The sequence below is a fragment of the Colletotrichum fioriniae genome (assembly GCF_027942845.1).
Source record: "Colletotrichum fioriniae strain IMI 355084 chromosome Unknown scaffold_7, whole genome shotgun sequence".
In the NCBI taxonomy this organism is placed as follows: Eukaryota; Fungi; Ascomycota; class Sordariomycetes; order Glomerellales; family Glomerellaceae; genus Colletotrichum; species Colletotrichum fioriniae.
This window is the reverse complement of record NW_027076843.1, coordinates 2,366,199-2,388,004: the sequence shown is the minus strand read 5'-3', so window position 1 is coordinate 2,388,004 and position 21,806 is coordinate 2,366,199. Positions and strand designations below refer to the sequence as shown.

Below are 21,806 nucleotides of genomic sequence, written 5' to 3'. Positions count from 1 at the left end.
TGATGTCACTAAGGGGCCAGTCTGCTGGTTGGGTAACCCTTCGTCTTGCTAGCGGGCCCTACGTATGTAAAAGAGCCCTAGCTTTCCTTATTGATTCTTTCTGAAGACGTCCTGAATTCCCTGGGCCCTAAAACCTCTGCTGGAATTACTCCTCTGTTCGAGAAAAGGCATATCATCGTGGGCTAGAGTATGAGAGGAAGGGGCACACTTGCCGGCAGGTCAACATCAATATTCCATTATGAACATGGCTAAGGCCTATCCGGGTGGCTGCTACCCAATTAAGCGATATTAAGCCAGTAGAAAGAACTACCTCTGCCGTGCGCACCTCCCCTCCCCATAGGTATGTGAGAGAGTGTTTTCTGGGACGTTGTCAAAGGTGGGTCCATCGGTGTGCTAAGCCAGAAGTTAGGTGAAGCTCGGTGAAGCCGGGGGAAAGGTTCCGCCGAGCTCCAGCTTCATCCCGCCAAAAAACAAACCCGCCCAGCGAACTTTTTAGAAGCCCGGTGCCTTGAGCAGCAGCAGCACCACCACCCCCGCCATCTCCACGGTTTCCTCTGCAACGGTGAAGCTCTTCGCCGAAACACACATTCTCTCGACGACACCAATTTTTTATCGAGTTTTTCAAATCGTCGTCGCACAACCATGCAGGCCCCAGTAGTGGTAATGAGTATGGCAGCCCCTCCTTCCCCAGAGCTCTGACTAGCTACCCCCAATATCACGATCAGGTACTAACTGCGTACCCTACAGACACCGGCGCCGGTGAACGACAGACGGGTCGCAAGGCCCAGATGTCCAACATCGCGGCTGCCAAGACGTACGATGTCCTTTCGAACACTCTATAGACACTCGCTAACCCCACCATCAGCGTCGCCGACATTATTCGATCATGCTTAGGTCCCAAGGCTATGTTGAAGATGCTCCTGGACCCCATGGGCGGTATCGTCCTCACCAACGATGGCCACGCCATCCTCAGAGAGATTGAGGTCTCGCACCCTGCAGCAAAGAGCATGATCGAGCTCAGCCGGACACAAGACGAAGAGGTTGGCGACGGCACAACAACGGTCATTATTCTGGGTAAGCCCCTGAAAGCTATCCTGCTTATAAAGCCAGAGACTGACCGGGCCCAGCTGGCGAGATGCTTGCGCAGTCCCTCCCCCAGCTCGAGCGTAACATTCACCCCGTACAGATCATCGCTGCCTTCCGCCGCGCGCTGAAGGACGCCCTCGAGATCGTCGACGACATCTCCCTCCCCATCGACGTCAACGACGACAAGGCCATGCGCGGTCTCATCTCCTCCTCTATCGGCACCAAGTTCGTCTCGAGATGGTCCGACCTGATGTGCGACCTGGCTCTCCGCGCCGTCCGCACCGTCACCTGGGAGGCCGGCAACGGAAAGACCGAGGTCGACATCAAGAGATACGCACGTGTGGAGAAGGTGCCGGGCGGTGAGATCGAGGACAGCAGAGTGCTAGACGGAGTCATGCTCAACAAGGACATCACTCACCCCAAGATGCGCCGGAGAATAGAGAATCCCAGAATCGTCCTCCTCGACTGCCCCTTGGAGTACAAGAAGGGCGAGTCGCAGACTAACATCGAGATTTCCAAGGAGGAGGACTGGAACCGTATCCTGCAGATTGAGGAGGAGCAGGTCAAGGCCATGTGCGAGGGCATTATCGCTCTTAAGCCCGATCTGGTCATTACCGAGAAGGGCGTCTCAGGTGTGTTTTGTTGTCGGCTAGATATTGGGGAACAATGGCTAATATCCTACAGATCTCGCTCAGCACTACTTCATGAAGGCCAACATCACCGCCCTCCGCCGTGTTCGCAAGACGGACAACAACAGAATAGCAAGAGCGACGGGCGCCACCATTGTCAACCGCGTCGACGACATCCAAGACTCCGATGTCGGCACGCTCTGCGGCCTGTTCGAGATTGAGAAGATTGGCGACGAGTACTTCACCTTCCTCACCGGATGCAAGAACCCCAAGGCCTGCACAGTGCTCCTCCGCGGCCCGTCCAAGGACGTGCTCAACGAGATTGAGCGTAATCTGCAGGATGCCATGGGTGTTGCCCGCAACGTCATGTTCAACCCCAGACTCTCCCCCGGTGGTGGTGCGACTGAGATGGCCGTCTCGGTGCGGTTGAGCCAGCTCGCAAAGGGCGTCGAGGGTGTCCAGCAATGGCCGTACAAGGCCGTTGCCGACGCGCTTGAGGTTATCCCCCGCACCTTGGTCCAGAACGCCGGTGCCAGCCCCGTCAGAGTACTGACGGACCTGCGTGCCAAGCATGCAGAGGGCAAGCACTCGTGGGGTATCAACGGCGACTCTGGCGTTGTCGCCGACATGAAGGAGTACGGTGTATGGGAGCCGGAGGCTATCAAGTTGCAGAGCATCAAGACGGCGATTGAGGTATGTCTACATTGGTTTTACGTCCTTTACCACTGCGTTCTCTCTTTTTACACATTGTTCAATAATACTAATACATGACTCACAGTCCGCTTGCTTGCTCCTCAGAGTAGACGACATTTGCAGCGCAAGAAAGGCGGCGCAAATGGGCAACGGCCTGCACGGAGGTGGCGATGAATAAGATGCCTGTTAACGTTAGTCGGATTTGGTATTTTTCATGACGAATAAGAGAGGTTGTTGCAATGAGCAGTGATGAAGATGGAGAAAAAAAAAGAGGTCATACCCCTGTATGGATGCATAGATATGGGATTAGAAATTACCTAGACGACTGAAGTTCTCGGGACATCTCCAAAGGACAAAAAAAGCTTTGATGCTCATGCTCTCTCTGAAATACCCCCTGCCTTGTGTCTCCTGTCTGTCAAATCAATGTTTAAGATGGGCGCGGGACCCACCGGACATTTGGTGTTTGGTCTGAAGTTATTTTTGGTCACGCCAAGCTTATGTTCAAGCTTGAAAAAAGGCTCAAAGCTCGAGAGCAACAACAATAACCCCCCCGGTCCAGGCCCAAAGGCCCTCCAAACCACGGGACGATGAATCAGTCATCGTCGTGGATCACGATACCGGGGGGCTGAGCAGCTCCTGACGAGGTCGTTGCCGTCTCTGCGCCATTGCTCTTGCCGTCCTTATCCTCCTTGGCATCGTCATCCTCCTTGTTTGTAGATGTTTCCGCCGCAGCCCTTGCGGCGACACCACCACTTGACGAAGAAGCGGCGGTACCAGCCCCTCCCTTTGCCAAGGCAGCACCAGGTCCCTTTTTACCCTTTTGCTTCTTCTTGTCCCTCTTTTCCCGATTCTTCCTCGTGCGTTCCTCGTCCTTGGCAGCCCGCTCGGCCTTTTGCCGCTCAAACTCGTCGTTCTCCTTTTCTTGCCTGACCTCGTCGTCCATGGCGCGCAGGCGGTCGTATTCGCGACGGCGGCTGGCCTTGTAGACGTGGAACTCGCCGGAGCCGGCGCCGGCGGATGACCCTTGGACGTTTGTGACGATTTCAGGCGGGGCGGCGACGGCGCGTTTGGCGACGGCGCCGGCGCCGGGGGGAAGACGGATCTCTTGGTCTGGTTTGGAGAAGAGGGTTTCGAGGTGTTTTGCGTGTTCGGAGACGGGGGTGAGGGCGCGTTTCTTTGTTGGGCGGCGGGAGCGGGGTCAGCTGAAGTGGGGATTGATTCGGGGCCTTCGCCGGACATTTTTGCTGCTGCTGCTGCCGCTGCCGGTGGTGTTCGGGGTGTGTGGAAGGGATGGGGAGGTCGGGAGGTCGGGTCGAGGGCCGGCTTCTGCGGGTTCGACGGTGGACGGTTGCGTTGAGAAGCTTTGAGATTGGCGGGGGGAGAGTCGTATGATTGTGGGATGAGGCTGGATGTGGAGTGGGCTGATCCGGGGGTGAGGAACGTTGGTAGGCCCAGCTACGGTGATTGTGCTATGCTAGCAGCTATACGATGGGCTATGCGGACGGGACGGGCGGGAAGGCGCATGTGATGGCGGCCGTCTGCGTGCGCAGCTAAGGGGTTTGCGTTGCAGTCTTCCCCGGTCTAGGCAAAGTGTGACTGTTGGAGTGGGTGGAGTGGGTGATTGAATGTTGGTGACTTGATGTTTGATTGCGAGTTACCACCAAAAAAAATCGCGAGATGGAGGCGCGCGGGCGCGGCGTAAGGTGAGGTAATCTAAGCGGGAAAAGATTGGCGCGCGGTGGTGTGGTGAGAGGTCGGTCGGTCTGTCGGTTGTGGGCGGCTAGGAGATGGCCGGGGTGGCGGCGGCTGTCTGCTGTTCCTGACCTGCCTGTTGGTAAAAAACCCCGTAAGAGTCAAGCACGTTTGCGGCGAGGTGTGCGATTGCCTGTTGCCAGTTGGAAAGGCTGAGGAAATGAAGCAAGGTGATTGGGGGCGGCGGGAGTTTGTAAGGTGTGGGTGAGGTCGTGTGGATGAGGTGGGGAACAGGATTGACTATCGAATGACAGCGCTGGGAATGGGCGGTTCTGGCCAACGCGCCTAATCGGAGCATGCAGATGAACCACGTCAGAGCCAGACGAGATGCGGATTTGATTGACACAAGCACTCGGTACGGGTATACAAACTTTTTTGAGTTTACCTTACTATGAGGGTATGGGGTTACAGTGATGTTGGTTGTCAGGCGGCAAAATGGACATGATGAGTGAATCACAATCACAGGAAGAGAAAATTGGTTGGGAAGACTGCAGCAAGAGGAGCTGCACAGCAACGTCCAACAGAATGTATGCGTTTTGCTCTTCGTCTGTTGGATGAAGATGCATTTTGGGGTAGTAGTTTTGCTTCACTTGGAATGCGGGCACTTTGGTTCTGCAGGTAAGACAGTTGTACCAGTGCCGGCGGACCCCGTTTCCCCTCCATTTTTCACAAAATCCAATACGTGAATGGATGTCCGTATTCGCAGACCCCATTCATAGGAAATCTAAGCTTTCATAAGGTACCTTTACCATGCGGGTGACAGATTCATCCTCCTGCCTCCTAGGCCAAAACATGCCCCTTTAACATTAACTAAAAGGGATAAATTAAATTTTTATTACAAAAATACCTCTATTAACTCACTCTTAATAACTAGTCTTCTCTTAGGTATCCTAACTTATTCAGTGCTGAATAGGCCTTGGGTAAAAAGAGATAGATTGAAAGAGAAGGGAGGGAAAAAAAGAAAGAAAGAGGAAAAGCTATGCAAGTGCCGCCGTGCCGCCTCAAGGTGGGGCATACAGCCTCGCCGCTTGTCGGAGGGTCGGTGCGCCAATCAGGGGCTTCGGATTCCCTGTCTCAAGGTGCCAGCTCGAGCCCTGCCTCTGACGTCTGGTTGGCTGACAGGGCGTTGAGATCTTCCGATGTACCCCGCTGTAGAGCAAGAGATGGCCAGGGGCCGTGGCTCGTTGGAACAAACTTGGAGGGGGGGGACGGCCCTGCCTGTCTTTTACCCCCCGCGGAATAAAGAGCCAGAAGTCGATTCGGTTGTCTCTGGTAAAGGTACATGGCAGAGTGTGGATGGGTCTGTTTGACTGTCATTCATTTGGGTGGGACGAGGGGTCCTTTTCTCTAGTATACCTCCTACAGGAGATTTGCGGTTTTGCGGCTGGCTTACGGCTTGCGGCTTGCCATGGCAATGCCCAAAAATACCTGGCACACAAGGGGCAACACGCCGTCGATTGATGTACAGTCCTCATGCCCCTATGCGGGAGTTGATCATTGTCACTAATGGCGGCAGTGGCATGGGAAAGATACGTATCGCATGCATGCAGTCGGTGATGGATGCACCAGACAACCCAAAGAGTCCCTGAGAGTCACACTTCCCCTCCAAAAAAACATCCCTGAGACTTCTCTCGCAATGACAGACATGTCCATTCCATCCCACTTAAACCACTCCTTGCTACGCCTTACGTTCCTTGCACCTTCAACCCAAACTCAACCCATCTCAACCTCTTCAACCTGCTGGTCGGAAACGTCTACACACTACTAAAGCAGGCTCTTTCCCTCTCCCCGTCTGTTCCTAAGGTTAAGGTTGGCATAAAGCGATACACGTACAACGGCAGCCCCATCCCAAGGTTTGCCTCTGCGACTAGCATCCGCTCCCCCCGTCCACCACTCTCGTGCCTTTGCCCCGCCACGCCTCATTCTTTCCCCTACACTTCCATATCCTTCCCGGTCAACAAGGTTCCCAACGCTACGACTTTTTGCGACAAGAGGCTCGCGTCCATTTTGTTTGCACAGAGCTTTGTTCCCTTCTTTGAATGATATTCTTGGAGCAATAAAGGACTTCTTGTTTCTTACAACAACCACCGCTCTCACTACACCGCCGACAACCACATTTTCGACCGCTTCAAACAACCTCTAGGCGCCCGACCTCGATTACAAACCGGAAAACACACCCGTCACAACCCGACATCATGGTCAAACCGAGGCTCATCATCCTCATTCGGCACGCTCAGTCCGAGGGCAACAGTGCGACTCTCTCTCTCTCTCTCTCTCTCTCTCTCTCTTTCTTTCCTCTTTTCCCTTGGTCCGAGATATCTCCGTTCGACCGGGTTGCTAATCGATTTTGAACACACAGAGAACCGCGATATTCATCAAACGATACCCGATCACCGAGTAAAGTTAACACAAGATGGCTGGCAACAAGCCTACGAAGCTGGTCGCAACCTGCGCAAGTTGCTGCGCGCCGATGACACACTGCACTTCTTTACCTCCCCCTACCGCCGGACTCGCGAGACAACCGAGGGCATTCTCTCGACGCTGACATCCGACGAGGAGGACCCGTCTCCATTCAAGCGCTCAAACATCAAGGTCTACGAGGAACCCCGCTTGCGTGAGCAGGACTTTGGTAACTTCCAGCCGTGCTCCGCCGAAATGGAACGCATGTGGCAAGAGCGTGCCGATTACGGCCATTTCTTCTACCGCATCCCCAATGGCGAGAGCGCCGCAGACGCCTACGACAGAGTTAGTGGCTTCAACGAGAGTCTGTGGCGTCAGTTTGGCGAGAATGACTTTGCCAGCGTTTGTGTACTAGGTATGTCGGGCATCTCCGAGCCGCTTGGTCTTGTGTTGCTAACTACTTTAGTTACCCACGGCCTCATGTCCCGGGTCTTCTTGATGAAGTGGTATCACTTCACTGTCGAGTACTTTGAGGACCTGCGTAACGTCAACCATTGCGAGTTTCTCATCATGCGCAAGCAAGAAGAGAGCGGCAAGTACATCCTCGAGAATAAACTCCGGACATGGTCAGAGCTACGCAAGGAGCGGGCCGAGTTAAAGGAGAAAGAGGAGAAGGAACGGAGCGAGGTCGAGGGGAACCAGGAAAGGTCCACCAAGGATGCCAAGAACGGTACTCTTCTCGAACGCAGTAAGACCTTCATCGTCACGCGGCGCTGGGGTGGCTGTCCTAACGGGTGTAATCACAAGAGCCACTACCAGAGGCGAGACGACCTGGAAGCCCTTCGCCGAACGGACGAAGTCACCTCTAATGGGACTGTTGGCCTATCCCGTCGGCAGTCCCCTGCACCAGGACGGCGACCCATTAAGCGATGCGAGCAGGGATACACATCCGACGAGGGCACCGACAGCGATGGCCGGCCACCGCAGATCGACGTCACCCGAGCTCGCCATGAAGTCGTTTCATCTCCCGATGGAACCCCATCCTTTATCTCTGCCGAAGATCGCCTACGGAGCATGATCTCGCCGCACCTGAATGTTGGCCGTGATTTTGGTGGAACTTTCTCCGGGCAGACCTCGATTGCCGGCAGTGACACAGACTCTTCCGAGGAGGATGGCCACAGACCGGAGATTACAGCCGTGACCAAGATCAAGGTTGGCATTGTGTCTAACGGGGACAATAACGGCGCCAATGGCAGTATCAACAGCATCGTCGGTGGTCAAACCAAAGGCAACATGACACCAAACACCGAAGACGAGCAATCAGACGAGAAGAGCCGGCGGCGCCGCGCCAACCGCCTTGGTGATACCAATAGCAGCCATCGGGGCTCCGAGGCAGACGAGGATGACATTGACGCTGCGGAGAAGCGAGACAGGAGTATCTTGGGTAGTGTTTACTGAACGACATGACGAAGGCGCCACGCGGTGGTTTATCACAGGCCACACGAAGCTCAGCGGGTTTCTTTGTGAAAAGGCGCATCTACGAATATGGGACCTGTGCAGGAATGCGGCCACTTTCTTCTCCTTTGCTCATGAACGATTTACATGCATGCGATTGGGGGTTCTTACGCATTAGACGGGCATGGGCTACTTCATCGATGGCGCCTTGTTGGATTCGTTGTTTAGTTGTTGGTTACGAAATGAGGAGGATATACCTAGATTGCATGGTGCGAATAGACAAAAAGGGCAGTCATGTCAATGCCCACAATTGGAAACATTTAAGCGTACTCTGCCAATATGACTGTGATGTTGATTTGATATGCAAGTGACAGGGCCAGTATCCGTGGTGTGTAGGCTAGAGTGCCCCTTGCTTACGTCGGCATAGAAGATGAAATTGATTCCTTGGGAGCCAGGTCAGTCATAGGTGTAAAGGGAGACGGATTACTTGTTGATGAAGAGAAATTGAAATCATCCCCTCCTACTTCGCACAACCGTTTGATAACCCACACTTGACTTTCCAGATCACTCGAGAAAATCGTGAAGAAGGGCCTCGTGGTATAAGAAGCAAGCGTCGACTGTTGAATTAGCGGGGTATAGATGTCAAAGAGTGCCGCTGTAGCCGGTCAGCGCATGGAAAAATAGCAAAGCTATCCCATGACTACCAAAGCACGAAGAAGGAGGGGTTGGTTCCCTTATGTCCTTCAACGCAACTGGCTGACCACTCTCTTGTGTTCCAGCCGAGATGGGTGGCGGACAATGATCCCGTGTACGAATGCATATTTACCCCATCTACAGAATACACACAGGAAGGAGCTCATATATACCCCCTCAACGCCATTCCCGTCACCAGCCAGACGGCGCCCGTCTAGGTCGACGGGTCAGGTCAAACTGGCTGGGTGGAGGAGTGGTATCTAGGTCAACCATTATTCGCCAATTACATGCCTACTCGACGACAGGCTCCGAGTCCGATTCTGAGCATGAGCACCAAGAGATGTAGCCCCCAATTCAGCACCCGCCGAGGGGGGGGGGGACCCTTTTGTCCCCCTATCTTCATCTGGAATGGACCTTAATTCCATGATGTCTGATGGCCATTTGTATTAGACACCCTGCCTCGTGTCCTTCGTTAAAGATGAAGCCTCCAGCTTTCGACTACATAGCTCTACCAAAAGTTCCAGTTTGCGGGAAGAGGTCCGCAAGCGGCTATTGAGATTAGAACCCCGGGGGGAGCAGGCATCCTAAGGTCAACAAATAGTCTAGCTGCAGCACTGCTTCTTTTTTCATCTGGCATGATGCTGTGGTATATGCGTGGTGATAGTGATCAGTGGAGCTGATCAACCGGACTTGGATCATGAGAGAAGTCTCGGAAAGGTAACCACTTGCCATCGCTCTTTCCGACTCCTCGGGAATCACTTCGGTGTGAGCCCATGGAAGCGGCATCTTGGCACCTCTGGCGCCTTGAACTTATCAGCGCCTTAATTGGGTCGAGAGGAAGACGACATGCGTTGGGCAACCACCAATGCAAGAAGCCTTCAATGCAACAGAGTCCTAAGCTGGGTACAAGTTCTAGTCTCTGAGTCAGACATACGGGCTGTACGGACGAATCGTATATGCCGGCGGTGTGACAAGTTCAAAGGCCCCTGTGAGGGCGGCGGCGGCCCGCTACGTAGAGTTGAGCCAGCTTACTTGCCGCGCGCTTCTCAACGTCTTGAAAAAGAACATGATGAGCTCTTACTTCAGTCTTTGATCGGTTGAGGTCCATGGACGCTGGACCAGAACTCTCTTTCCGAGAGAAAATTAAACAGCCTGCCTGGTGGAACCGGCCACAAATAAGACCCGTATATTAGGCAGTTAGGTGGCGCTTCTAAGACCACTTCACGATAGCTGCTGGTGAATGCATCCAGAAAACTTTGGAACTTTGATTAAATGAGATGAACGACAGAAGATCGTACCCCCGGTTAAATTCAGGAGCAGTCGAGACAGTTGTGAGCAATTGATTCCAAGCATAGTTACGGAGTAGTTGGCATCAACAAAGAGGATGCGCGTATGAAGAACGCAGCTCAGGTCGCTATTAAGACTTAGCCGGAAACACCAGTAATCAAGTGGAATAAGGCTAAGTTTATTCCTCATCACGATGGTCACGGGCCGACTGGTGACTGCCGTTGAAGAGTTGAAGGTCGAAAGTGTCCGTCCGAAGAACTCAATCCACCCCGGTTACGTTTGGGTTGAGACTAGAGCCAACGCTCATACGCCTGCGCCACCTAGGCAATAATACTTCATGAAGTTGAATTTGGGGGGCTGCATCGGCAAGAAAGTTTTTCTTATCCAAGGTAAGGTTAGTTTGACTTGTTCCGGGAAATTGGTGGTCGATATTCTGCCCAGCTCTGCCGCCTTGGTCAAGACAACATGCGTCTTGAGCCTTGGCTCTCGTGCGCATGACACGACTCAATGACAAACATTGAAGGTGGATCGTGTGATGCACAACGAGCATACAATTGTCAAAGAATAAAGAGGCGCCAGAGAATCCGTCTTAGTTGCAAAGCCTTTGAAAGCAATTCCTATGTTCGCAACAATCCCACAGGGCCTTGGGAGTTAACATCCTCTAGTAGAGCGAAACCGAAGTAGTATATTGTGGTTCGTGCCATACAAACCACAGTCTTCAGAGAACAAGCTTCGCCACAAGAGAAGTTTCCAGGGGTTCAGAGATACCCGTTCCTATCACAGCAACTTTTACTGCTGCTCAAATGCCGGTCTCCTAAACGCATATCGTTCCCAAATAAGATGAGGCTCAAGCCACTATACCCGTAAAGGAGACTTGCCGTAGACCCATATCAGGGAGTTAACCGTAGCGAAGAAGTAACCTGACTCAAGAGGACGGCCTTAAGAACCTTCACATATTAACCACCGCCCTGCTTCCCTCAGACTTCCCAAGTTTCCGTCTGTACGGTCGCAGATCTTTTCTGCCCTTTCTACGGAGCACTTAGGCAATTTTCCCCTCACGTTGTTCAATGCTAACTAGCGGGCCTCAGCACGGATGGCAAGTTTTCTTGAGAGTCTCACGAACAGACCATCTTGCTCCATCTTTCGCTCTATCAAGTTGATCAACTGATTCAGGCCCAGAACCTGTAATTAAACTCTACTGAGGTAGTGCGAGTGTTCTGTTGCGGAAGCCCCGAACGGCTTACAAGAAACTGACTGATGCGTGGACTGGACAACCTCAACTCCGGTGCGCGTGAATGTAAGTCCACAAAGAATATGAGTCCGCCCAAGTAGTCAAATACAATATCCTCGCACAAGTTGACCAGCGCGTGAATCTCATTTCAGTCTCCCCTTGACCTCACGCCGCGATCTTTGTGTAATATAATAGTCTGTAGTTCTTCCATCACTCATTCAAGGAAGACACAGCATCCACTCTTTTGTTCCAACAAGTAATCTTTTCCAAAGTCTTGAACTTTCAACGCTGAAGATGGCCTCTGTTTCGTTTAAGAGCGTCGCGGCTCTGGCCCTCGCCCTCTCGCAACCGGCTCTCGCCGCCGTGTTCCCGACAAACATCTTCAATCGTTCCGAGATCGAGGCCATGTCTCTGGAGAAGCGCGGCTCCATGTACCCCTATCAGCTCTGGGACGCCGCAGAGGTCCCGTACATCCTGCAAGGCCTCCCTCACGACCTTTCAGAGTCGATCCGGTCCGCTATGAGAGAGTGGGAGCAGTCGACTTGCATCCGTTTCCTCCCCAAGACGAGCCAAGGTGCCTGGGCCAACTTCAAAAAGGTATAATAAAAATTTGAAAAGAAACTTGGTTTGGGCTACGTGACTAAGTGACTCCTAGTTTGACGAAGGATGTTATTCCTTGGGCTTAGGCTCTCCTAGCTCGGGAGAGAGACTCGTCAATCTCGATTACCCCAATGCTTGGGAGAAGTTTCTTTCTGCGGGAACGCATAAGGCCTGCCTCGACGCCGGCACGCCTTCCCACGAGGTAAAAATATACCATATCATCTTTACAGTGTACTGGGACTCATGCCAGAATTTCAGCTTGGACATCTCATCGGACTCACCCACGAGCACCAACGTCCCGACCGTGACCAATACATTCGCGTCCTTACAGACCGTGTCCAAAAGGACGAACTCGACCAGTTCACAATCCACACGGGCGCCGACGTTTCCGTCCCCTTCGACTACAACTCCGTCATGCTCTACGACACCAAGGCCTTTGCCAAGACCAACAAACTGACGCCCATCTCCGGCTCGGCAAGCTTGAAGCACACAATGGAAACCATCACGGACAAGAAGATCGACCCTTGGGCCTCCCCGACCGCCAACGACTTCAAGGCCGTAAATAACGCCTACGCCTGTGAGGAGTACTACACCCGCGTGATCCCACAGTGCCTCGCCGGCAGCATCCCGTCCAACGGCGACTTCTCCTCCTACTCCTTCATCCTCGACAAACACACCGAGGCCTACATGGCCGCCAACGGCTACACCCACGTCGCGGCGCACCAGAACTGCCGTGCCAACATGGTCGGCCAGGATACCGACAACTGGGGCTTCACGCCGCTCAACGGCTGGGGACCCCGCGCGCAGTACAAGATCACGACGAACCGCTGCAAGAAGGACCACGACCGCCACGCCAGCCGGTACGAGGTCGCTCTGTGTAAGGGAGACAATGAGGGTGCCTGTGATATCAAGTGCGGTCTTCGCCGCGTCTGCCCCTTTGATGCGAGTGGCAAGCAGGTCGATAGCAAGGCTATTGATGTGGTTGACAACAACCTCTGGATCTGCCACCCTCACTAAATAAACTTCATTTATGTTGACCGAGGCCGCCATGATTCAAGCCCGGCAGGTAGTGTGGCTCATCGACTGGACTGTACACCAGTAGAATGTATGAGGAGGTGAGAGACGGCATAGCATCCGGCATGTTGGGGGTTCCGGGGGTTGCGTAGTTGTCGCGTGAGAAGAATAGGGACTGTGTAATAGCCTAGCTCAATTACATCGATAGAATCGAAAGGTCAGTTTAGGCATTGTTGAAGAAGCTCCTATGGTAATCTTCATCACCTCGAACTAGACGGTGTCGCCTCACTTTCCTTGACATCACGGCTGAAAATAGACGTCTGATCATGTTGAATGAGAGGATCCCTGTTAGTGATTTCAAAGGTCGCCATTACCTCCGTATTACTTCTGCAATAGCGTGTTGCATGATTAGAAAGCGTGACTCTCTTTCCATGCCACTAGTTGAACAGCATAGTAACTCTCACTTTATGGATATCAACTGGACTTGATTTCCTTCTCATTAAGCCGGGGCATTCCCACAATCTTGCCTCCTCCCTTGTCCAGCCCTAAAACTATGCTACTCAGGCATGACGACGACATCAGAGGTCCGAAGCGACCAGGGGGGACTCTCTTTGCCGCTTTGCGAAGCGATGTACATGTAGCTGAAGTGAAACAGAAATCCAGACTATCTGTGAGTCTCTGAGGAGCATTTGCTACCGGGGATAGCTTGTTATCATCGTAGACACTTCAGTCAAGCATCTGCACAGCCAAGCTGAAAAGGTGTTATCATTGCCACGAATAAGAAAAGTAGAGAGCCCAAGATAGCCAGTTGAAACTCGCCTTCCCGTGAAATCCTCGGTGCTGTCAGAAGTCGTCAAACCGCCAACCCCCACGCCAGACGAAGCTATCCAACATCGATATCAAGTTCATTTCACACTCCTCTCAGAGTGTGTCTGTATCTCGACGAGCCGTCTCTACGCTGACCCTCCCTCCATCGCGTGCAAGGCACGTCTTGTAACCAGATTCACGCACCAAGAGACATTCGGCCACGGAGCTTCATCCTTGTCATCAACGAAGTGCCCCCCTTCCGATTTTGCAACAATCCCGGAGCAAACCCCGTCTTCCAATGGCTGACATGCACCATAAGGGATTGAATTAGGCCCTCGATCATGCAAAGCCGGTCCAGCGGAGAGACGCAACCAAAGCCTGGCCTTTTCTCTGAGAAGGGCCGTCACGCCTATGATGGAGATGGAAGCACCAACGGTCGAGGATTGCATGATCGTGGCGCATCATCTGTCGGGTAACTGCAACCGTACAGGCAGAGAGGCAGAGCGAGACGCCATGGCTAGGTCTCTGCCCTCAGGCCTTGTGTTTGTGCTATCGACGCGGTGCAAATTCGTGCGACGTTCCAACCTGTCTCCCCCGCCATCCATGAAAACTCACCCCGAATTCCGAATTCCAGCGTGTGAAATTGTTTCCAGGGGCTGTTAAATCACTCACAAAGAAATCCAAACCAGTCCTTGCGAGGTTGCGTGCGTGAGTTTGCCGATATGGCTTCATGATCAATAATGGTTTCAGACGCATGGGTGCTCATATCGCTTGCTGAATGAGAGGCCAAGAAGACCATATCAGTCGAATCTTTTCTGTTTCGTCACTGTGATGCCTCCAAGAGCATCGCCCCGCAGCTAGACAAGGGGGATGAATTCTTCGCACTCACCAACATGGTCAAGCTTGAGAGAGCTGGAAAAAAACGCACTCCAACAAACAAAATAATCCTAGCAAAAACCGAAATCTATGACCCGCACGATCTCAACCCCTGGCGCCATCTAGATCGCCCGACCATCGCCTCGCCCATCCCCAACATCGACGTGTGAATACACTAACCAAAGACCAAAATTGTCCTCCTTGGACCTCCTCCGAAACTGATCTCCTCCCTAAAATGGCACTCGGCAGCCAGACCGATCTGTCTCTAACCGAGATACGCTTCCTTCATCGTGATGAGACCTGCATGAAGAAAACGATCCGGTCGATTCGTGGAGCATTAACGTGTGTCCGGATCCCTCAGCTCTTGCGCGTTCACACTAGGAGACGCACATCCAGCTGCTCTGATCCCATCTGCACTGCAGCAGCAACCCTTGCTCACCGGAGACTTAGCTATTACGCCCAAAAACTTGACGGTCCACGGATGCTGGCATTCTCGACGCGATCGCCCGTCTCTCTCCTCATCGTCAGCACAGCTGAAAAGGCGCCTCGGTGGCCTGGCGCGACCCCAAGCTAGGCAAGCCGAGCTGTCTTGATGCGCGGGCACCTGCATCCTCGCCTGCTCCCATCCTCATCCCCATCCTCAGCAGACCGAAAAGCAAGGGAGTAGCAGAAGCGCCGCCACAGCTCGCCGCCATGCTCTCATCCCCGAATCGAAAGCTGCGGCCTCCCGTCTTTTGCTTACTGATGTCCAGATAGCTGTGGTAGCTTCCTCTTCCCCTCTCTCCCAAGCAACAGCTCCGATCGCTCCACATCCCACCGGTGTGGAGCCCCAGCTCCCGTGCCGGAGGTTCGCCCTACCGGCCAGCGACATGCGGGCATGGCATGGCGTGGAGAGAGGAGAAAAAGAAAGCCCGGAGACGGGGGGACCCTCATCGGTGAAGATTGGCAGTCTGTGCGACAGCTCACCGGCTGTTTCCGTCACAATTCGTGCTTTCTTTTTCCTTTCCAATTCTCAATTCTTGTTTCCCCCCAACCAACTGCCGTTGTGAATCAAAAAGTCGAGCGCCATGAACACAAAAAAGTGCCAACTTGCCAAGGGGTGCATGATGTATCACCTCCGAGACGCCCCCGGTCTCTTTTTTTGTGCAAACTCCCATCTGCCATACCGGTATCTTGCCAACAGCCCCCTGTGCGCCCCTGACTCTGGGCCTCTTCTCACAACTTCAAAGCCGTGTCTACCCATCTGGACAAGATCAGCAATCTGTATCAAATAGCCGGTTAATGTCCGTTAGAAACAAGAGCTCAAGGGGTAGATTTTTCTTCACTGATCAACAAACTCCGAACTCCTGTCCACCTCGAACAGGGGGGGCAGTGAGATGACAGGGGAAGTAGAGTGTGAACGGACGGTCTAGGCCCGGCGGCTCGGGAGATGGACGGGTTCCATTGATTGGATCCCCCCAAACAAAAACTCCGTGGTTTCTCGCCGTTAGGTCCGGCCGGGGCCTTGCAAGGCAGGCCGCAAGAGCGCGCGCGCGCGCGCGCTCACCCACGGCGGACGGAATCCGGCCCAAATTTCAGAGGAAATTCCCATTCCCCAATGAAAGCTCGCTGACAGCTGGCCAGGGCTCTGATCCCACCCCCCGGTAGCTCAGAAATGAGCCTCAAGATGAAATGATGAAAAGCAGTGTTGGTGATCCGTAAGCCAACCAACAATAGCTCGACAGCGCCCGCTCTCGAGCGAGAAAACTGGACTGCAATGGCAAGGATCGAATCCCCTTGACCTTGGTCCCAGGCGGAGGGGAATGCCCCTGGCAGATTCGGCAGGAAACGAAGTAGCAAAAAGAAATGCCGAAGAGAGCTACTCTCAGGAACGAAGATGACAACCTCTCATTGGACTGCTGACCGGGACTTACCTCCTTATTCGCCAGGGCTGGACCGGCTCACGGCTCACCTGGCTCGGTGACCTTTCTCCCCCACTAGACCATCATGGATCAAATATGGAGGGGTGGGTTTTCCGTGATAGGAAATATCCCGTGAGGCTGGCTGACACGACGGTGAGATGGCGGTTACCTTTTACGAAAAAGAAGCAGGCTGAGAGCGAAGAAAGTTTCTGCTTCATCAGGAGGACGAGGTTTCATGGCCAGGTGAGCCAGTATCGGCTCTATCGTTTCCCAGAGAGGTGGGTATGAGAGACCACCAGCAACACATAAGCTGCTTGCCTTGTCATCAGCCCCCTTCCTGCGCCTTTCTTGCTCACGGTGTGGTCCGGTCAGCCCGGTCTGATGCAGGCTACACCTTCAATAGTCCAAGTTGGGACAGCCCAGGCCAGAGAGGGGAGTCCACGGGCGTGGAACGACTGGATGTGGACGCGAGTATGGGAGGAATCTTAGCTGAGCGTCTATTGTGTGTAATTTTGCCCCTACATTGGCCTGGGTGGCGAGGAGGTGGAGGAGGCCGCAGAGGGAAATGACCCTACCCTACACTTGGCTTGGGAGGCAAGATGGGCTGTTGAATGTTTGGCGTCGAGTGACTGAGTGACTGGTCAACGATGGCTGCGCAGTTGAAATGGAGGGGTCGCAACCACCACGCACAAGACTGGTGCAGAAGTGTGGGAGGCAAGCCCAGCGCGAGGGTGTCTGTAAGGTCTAGTCTGTCCCCCCTCCTCACCCTCTCTCCCTACCTAGAAATGGGACGACAGTGGTGTCGATGGTTGGAGTTCGATGGTGGTGGCCGGGAATCTGCACACTCGTGCATCCCGTCACAGATGCGTGCCTCTCCTTTGGGACAGAGCGTGGGAGGAGGAGGACGGGGGAACAGGCCACATGGCGCCGTGGGCAGAATAGGGAGCTGGTTCAAGACAAAGCTGAAGCTTCTTTGGAGCGGACCTTTCTCACTACTCTCGTTGACCAGCGAGCGATAGGTGTGCTTGGTGGCGTCGGACGTGTCATTTCCTCCTGCTTTTTCGATTTCCAGTCTAAGCATTTGGTTGTCTGCATATCGGCGTGGTCTTGAAGCAAGGGGTGAGGGGAAATGGGTCGATTGGACTTGGAGGAGTGAGGATGGTCTCTCGTTCATGCTTCTTTTCTTCCTTTCCTTGTTATTGTACATCGTACGCTACTAAGAGAGGGAATGTTTGACCGTTCGCCACAAGAGGAGAAAACACGCCCACGAAAGAAGAAGAAAGCTGAGACTTACGAGGCCAACGGCGTCGAAGCGACCCTGCGGCGCGTGGGTTCGCGTTCCAGACGGGACACCACCCAACGGCGTCTGAACACCGGAACCGTTTGAAAAGAATGGGCAGAATAATACCTCTATAGCAGAAGCGAGATGCAATACGTGTCACTTGTAAAGTTGTAGATGCCTAGCTTCACACCAACAGCAGTCGATCAAGATAGGTTACGTAACATTCATGAACCGCAAGGCAAGAAAAAGACTGAAGGAGAGAAGGACCGGCGAGATAGTGTTGACTATCACGATGTTTCCGAGACATTGCAACGCCCTCTCAATTTCCAAAGTCATACCTACGCATTCGAGTAGGCGCAGCTGATTAGACCTAGGCGGTTGAGACGGAACCAAAGGCACGTACTCTTTTTCGCCTGCTGCAACCATACGATCCTAGTACCCCAACCTCACTTTCATTTCGTCGACGGGGGCAGGCAAATGCCGTACAACTCTTGCGTAACTCCAAAAATTGTGAGATATTATGGACGTATAGCACGATCACCGGCAGGCTATAGGACCAATGAAGAAGTGATTATTGATTGGGCACCCGCCGCTGTTGTCAGTTCTAGCCCCCAGGCCTCTGCAATCCTCCCCCTCCCCCCTTCCAAGTTGACAGTCTTCGGAGGGCGCCGCCAGGGTATCACGGACCAACTGCGATGCGAGGGTTACGAGCCTCCCGAGCAGCTCTCACCAGTGACCAAACCCATCATTGCCTGTGACCTGCCTTGCCTGCCTGCCCAGAAACAGTCAGGATTGCGGTGCCATTCGTGTAACACCAAATCCCAAGGCCCCCTCTCGCCCAAAGCATGTTGAAGTACGGAGTAGTGAGCAATGGGCAAACTTCGCCCCTCACTCAAGTCGACTTGGACGTTTCGAGTAACGTGAAAATGACATAGATAACAGAGATATCAAGTGGGTGATAATGGCTCGAGGACCACGCATGAAAAGAGTTCCACAATGCCAAACTACCGCATATCAAGCCTCTAATCAACAAGTCGTCGCAGACCGAGACAAGTTTGTTTACTGCCCGCAGTGCCGTCCCACACAAAACGCAACGCCCGCCCGCGCGCCGCCGCGCACCCCGCAACTTTTGTCAGTTATCACGACCGTTGCGTCAGATAGGTCCTAGCCTAGCAACAGAATTCCTTCGTTTCTGCCCGGGCCAGGTAAAGTACTAAGAGGTAAGCGCTGTCCGAAGCGTCGCAGAGCCCTCCAAATGCCCCCCTCCCCTTCCCCCACACCCCTGGAATTAAGTAGCAGCCAGGCTAGAACGGCAGTGTCGGTCCTGTCGGATACAATAGTGTCCGGAGGCTAGGCTGGGGGTGTCGGTTTGGTTTGCCAAGCCACGCGTCCCTTTCCCAGTCCCCCTCTCTTCTCAGTCTCTAAAGTCCTAGACTCTTTGAAGTTTACTAGTCCGAAATGCCTCTTATTATCCATCACCATACTTGTAACTTGACCATAAGCTCGAGGCCTGCAAGAGAACCTTCTCCCCCACCCCTCGACAGGCTCTCCAGGAGACGCTAAGCAAAGCAGTGAGTGCGTGATCGCCTTGGAAGCAAGGTAAACCCCAGGTCTCCAAGGCTCACGAACCCGTAATGCTTACGAGGTTGGGGCAACAAGCAGGCGGGCAGGCAACCACCAGTTCTCGACCATGCTCACCATCAACCAGAAACTACATTCTTACGGTGCCAATGGCCCTGACATGTTCGGATATGCAAGTCGCCCGTTGCGGTCATCGTCTTTCTCTCCACGGTGCTTACTACCTCTTTCTCGCTTCCTTCTGGATAAGCGATTGCAGTTATTATGAACAGGCTGACAAGGAGTTGCACCCGTCGCTGGCTTGCAGCAGCGCAGCTAACCCCCCCCCCCCTGACAGGTTGGGGTAAGAAAATTGGAACAGGGAAACGGCGGATGTGGGTTCGACCTCTTTTCGTGCGTGGCTTTGGGGGGGGGGGGGATTTCCAATAGTCGACAGGGACTTGGATAGTCGTGGTGTGGCGTTACGCCCGGAGTGATACTATTCATGGATCGAGGAGGCCTTTGCACTCTTTCGTCTGATGTATCGCCTTCGTCCGAATATCAAGAAAAAAAGGACTACGGATAGACAAGTTCGATTCGTGCAGTCATGCGATGTCGGTGGGAAATATTCAATTTGGCTTCTTCCAGCTGTCTAGCTGGAGCAAAGCTGGTTTGAGCAGCGCCCAAATTTGGACTATAGCAATATTGAAATCATCGTCAGTTGCTGGGCCTCTCGACCATGTCAACATCGAAGCTAGAGATGCAACGGACTGTAAAAGGATATACAAACAAAGGTATACTATGGATACAGCGTGGAGAGCGCATCCAAGCCTCAAGGATTCAAGCAAGTGGGCGGGCAAGCTTGGCTTTGTTGGTCGATGCGAGCCATGCGTCGGGATGGCTCCACCCGTCATCTCGCCAGGAATGCGGGGAAGGAAAATAACGTGACACGGAGATGCTCGTCGTCCAAGTCTCAAATTGAACTCCTCCCGAGAACAACGATTGCATCACCGCCCACTCAGCATGTACGGGACTTGGATCACCACAGTGCTCCGTAGTCCGTACCAGTGTGCAGACGTACCAATACAGAAAGATTGGCAGTCTTTCCCATCCATGCCCACCGGTCAGCCGCTCCTTGAGCCTTGGGAGTGTGACCATCCCCCATCGTCGTCTTTTGCTTTTGTCTCGCCATGCCTGCGCCGTTTCCCACGGACCCGCCCCGTTTGAGATGAAGGAGAGCCCACCAAGAATGCGGAGAAAGGAAAACCACACTTATTGTTTCGACGCAACACCTCACTGAACCGGCCCATTTGACACGAATAGTGGGCCCATCACCAGATCACTTCTCAGACTTCAAGTCCAAACGAGGCTTAGCATCAGCACGCTCTTTTGCTAAACTAAACCTTTTTCTCCGTGACCTACGCCGCACGAGCACCTTGGGAAAGAAAAAAAAAAGCAATAATTATGTGAGACAGGAGGGAAAGGCAAGGGACGTACATACATGGCCGCATGGGGTGGGCTGGTGGTTGGCTTGAGGGCATCTGGGGTCATTCGGTAAACCGACTTGCGGCTTGCGTGCTTCTTCTCGTCCACGATGAATAGTGATGGGCCAACGTACGGGTACCATCTGATTCCACTTGATACAGGGAATCGTCATGAGCCAATCAAGGGGGTTTACCCAAACCCCGAAATGAGGTGAAGAGGCAGATGAGAGGCGGCTGACACTGTCGAGCAAACCGACAAACACCAACATGCTCGTCGCTATGGCGCGAGCATGCCTGGCTGCGCATGTTTGCTATTGGAGCAGGACGTGTTTACCCGAGCCCGTCGTCCACTCGCCTTCGAATCCAGTACGGTGGGTTAGGCAACGGGAACAGAGCGGCCCCTCGCTTGAGGGCTCTCCCGCCGCCTGTGTTCCTCGCCATTGGGATTTTCACCATGCGTGGGTCGACACCACTCGCGCCTTGCTGCATTCAGTACAATTCTGGTCACGACGGCGCGGGCGCTCACCTCAGCCCGATGCTCGGCGGCTCCTCCAAGGGATTCGGGAATCACTGAGACTGGAGCTCTGCAGGTAGGTGTCCACCGTCATAATAAGAGGAACCTCCGATGGTGGTGCCCAAACAAGACACGAAGTTGCAATAACGTCAACACCAAATGTCTGAGACTTGCTGTGTAGGTATGGTTCTCGTGAAGCCGGGGAGGACTCGAGTTGTGAAAGGGGCTGCCAGACGCCTGGCCCTGAGCCGCTTTGCGTCTCCTGCCGCCACTTCTCTTCCAAATGGTTGACACGGTTGTCCGAACACGGGCTATAGCAAAGGACTTGAATAGACAGGCCTCCCCTGCCGCTCCCGTCGCTCTCGCCAGTCGGCCATTTTCTTCGCACAAACTCCTGACGCTGTATCCGTAGTGTAGTTACACTGCATCTCCAGCATATCGATTTGACCAGGGCATAGATTGGTCAGTCTTCTCGCCAAGGGTTAGAAAAAAAAATTCAAAGAAAATCAGAGAGTAAAAGCGTGGGGGACGCTGAGCACGACAGA

The 21,806-nt window shown here is 53.5% G+C and overlaps 4 protein-coding genes across 4 annotated transcripts; 3 read left to right on the top strand and 1 right to left on the bottom strand.

The window, feature by feature from the left end:
• Window positions 1-642: 642 nt before the first annotated feature.
• CCT3 (T-complex protein 1 subunit gamma) lies at window positions 643-2,586 on the top strand (the record flags this gene model as incomplete). The annotated part of the gene is made up of 6 exons (XM_053196355.1): window positions 643-667; window positions 748-814; window positions 866-1,074; window positions 1,128-1,718; window positions 1,771-2,408; window positions 2,494-2,586. The coding sequence occupies 6 exons, from the start codon at window positions 643-645 to the stop codon at window positions 2,584-2,586; spliced, it is 1,623 nt and encodes a 540-aa protein (XP_053046218.1).
• Window positions 2,587-3,000: 414 nt separating this feature from the next.
• N0V96_006794 (uncharacterized protein) lies at window positions 3,001-3,932 on the bottom strand (the record flags this gene model as incomplete). Its single annotated transcript, XM_053196354.2, has 2 exons — window positions 3,001-3,518; window positions 3,917-3,932. 2 exons carry the CDS (start codon window positions 3,930-3,932, stop codon window positions 3,001-3,003), a joined length of 534 nt encoding a protein of 177 aa, XP_053046217.2.
• A 2,423-nt stretch (window positions 3,933-6,355) lies between these two features.
• Window positions 6,356-8,018, top strand: N0V96_006793 (uncharacterized protein; the record flags this gene model as incomplete). Its single annotated transcript, XM_053196353.1, has 3 exons — window positions 6,356-6,410; window positions 6,520-6,975; window positions 7,027-8,018. 3 exons carry the CDS (start codon window positions 6,356-6,358, stop codon window positions 8,016-8,018), a joined length of 1,503 nt encoding a protein of 500 aa, XP_053046216.1.
• Window positions 8,019-11,520: 3,502 nt separating this feature from the next.
• Window positions 11,521-12,843, top strand: N0V96_006792 (uncharacterized protein; the record flags this gene model as incomplete). Its single annotated transcript, XM_065757828.1, has 2 exons — window positions 11,521-11,800; window positions 12,077-12,843. 2 exons carry the CDS (start codon window positions 11,521-11,523, stop codon window positions 12,841-12,843), a joined length of 1,047 nt encoding a protein of 348 aa, XP_065613745.1.
• Between the last annotated feature and the right edge of the window lie 8,963 nt (window positions 12,844-21,806).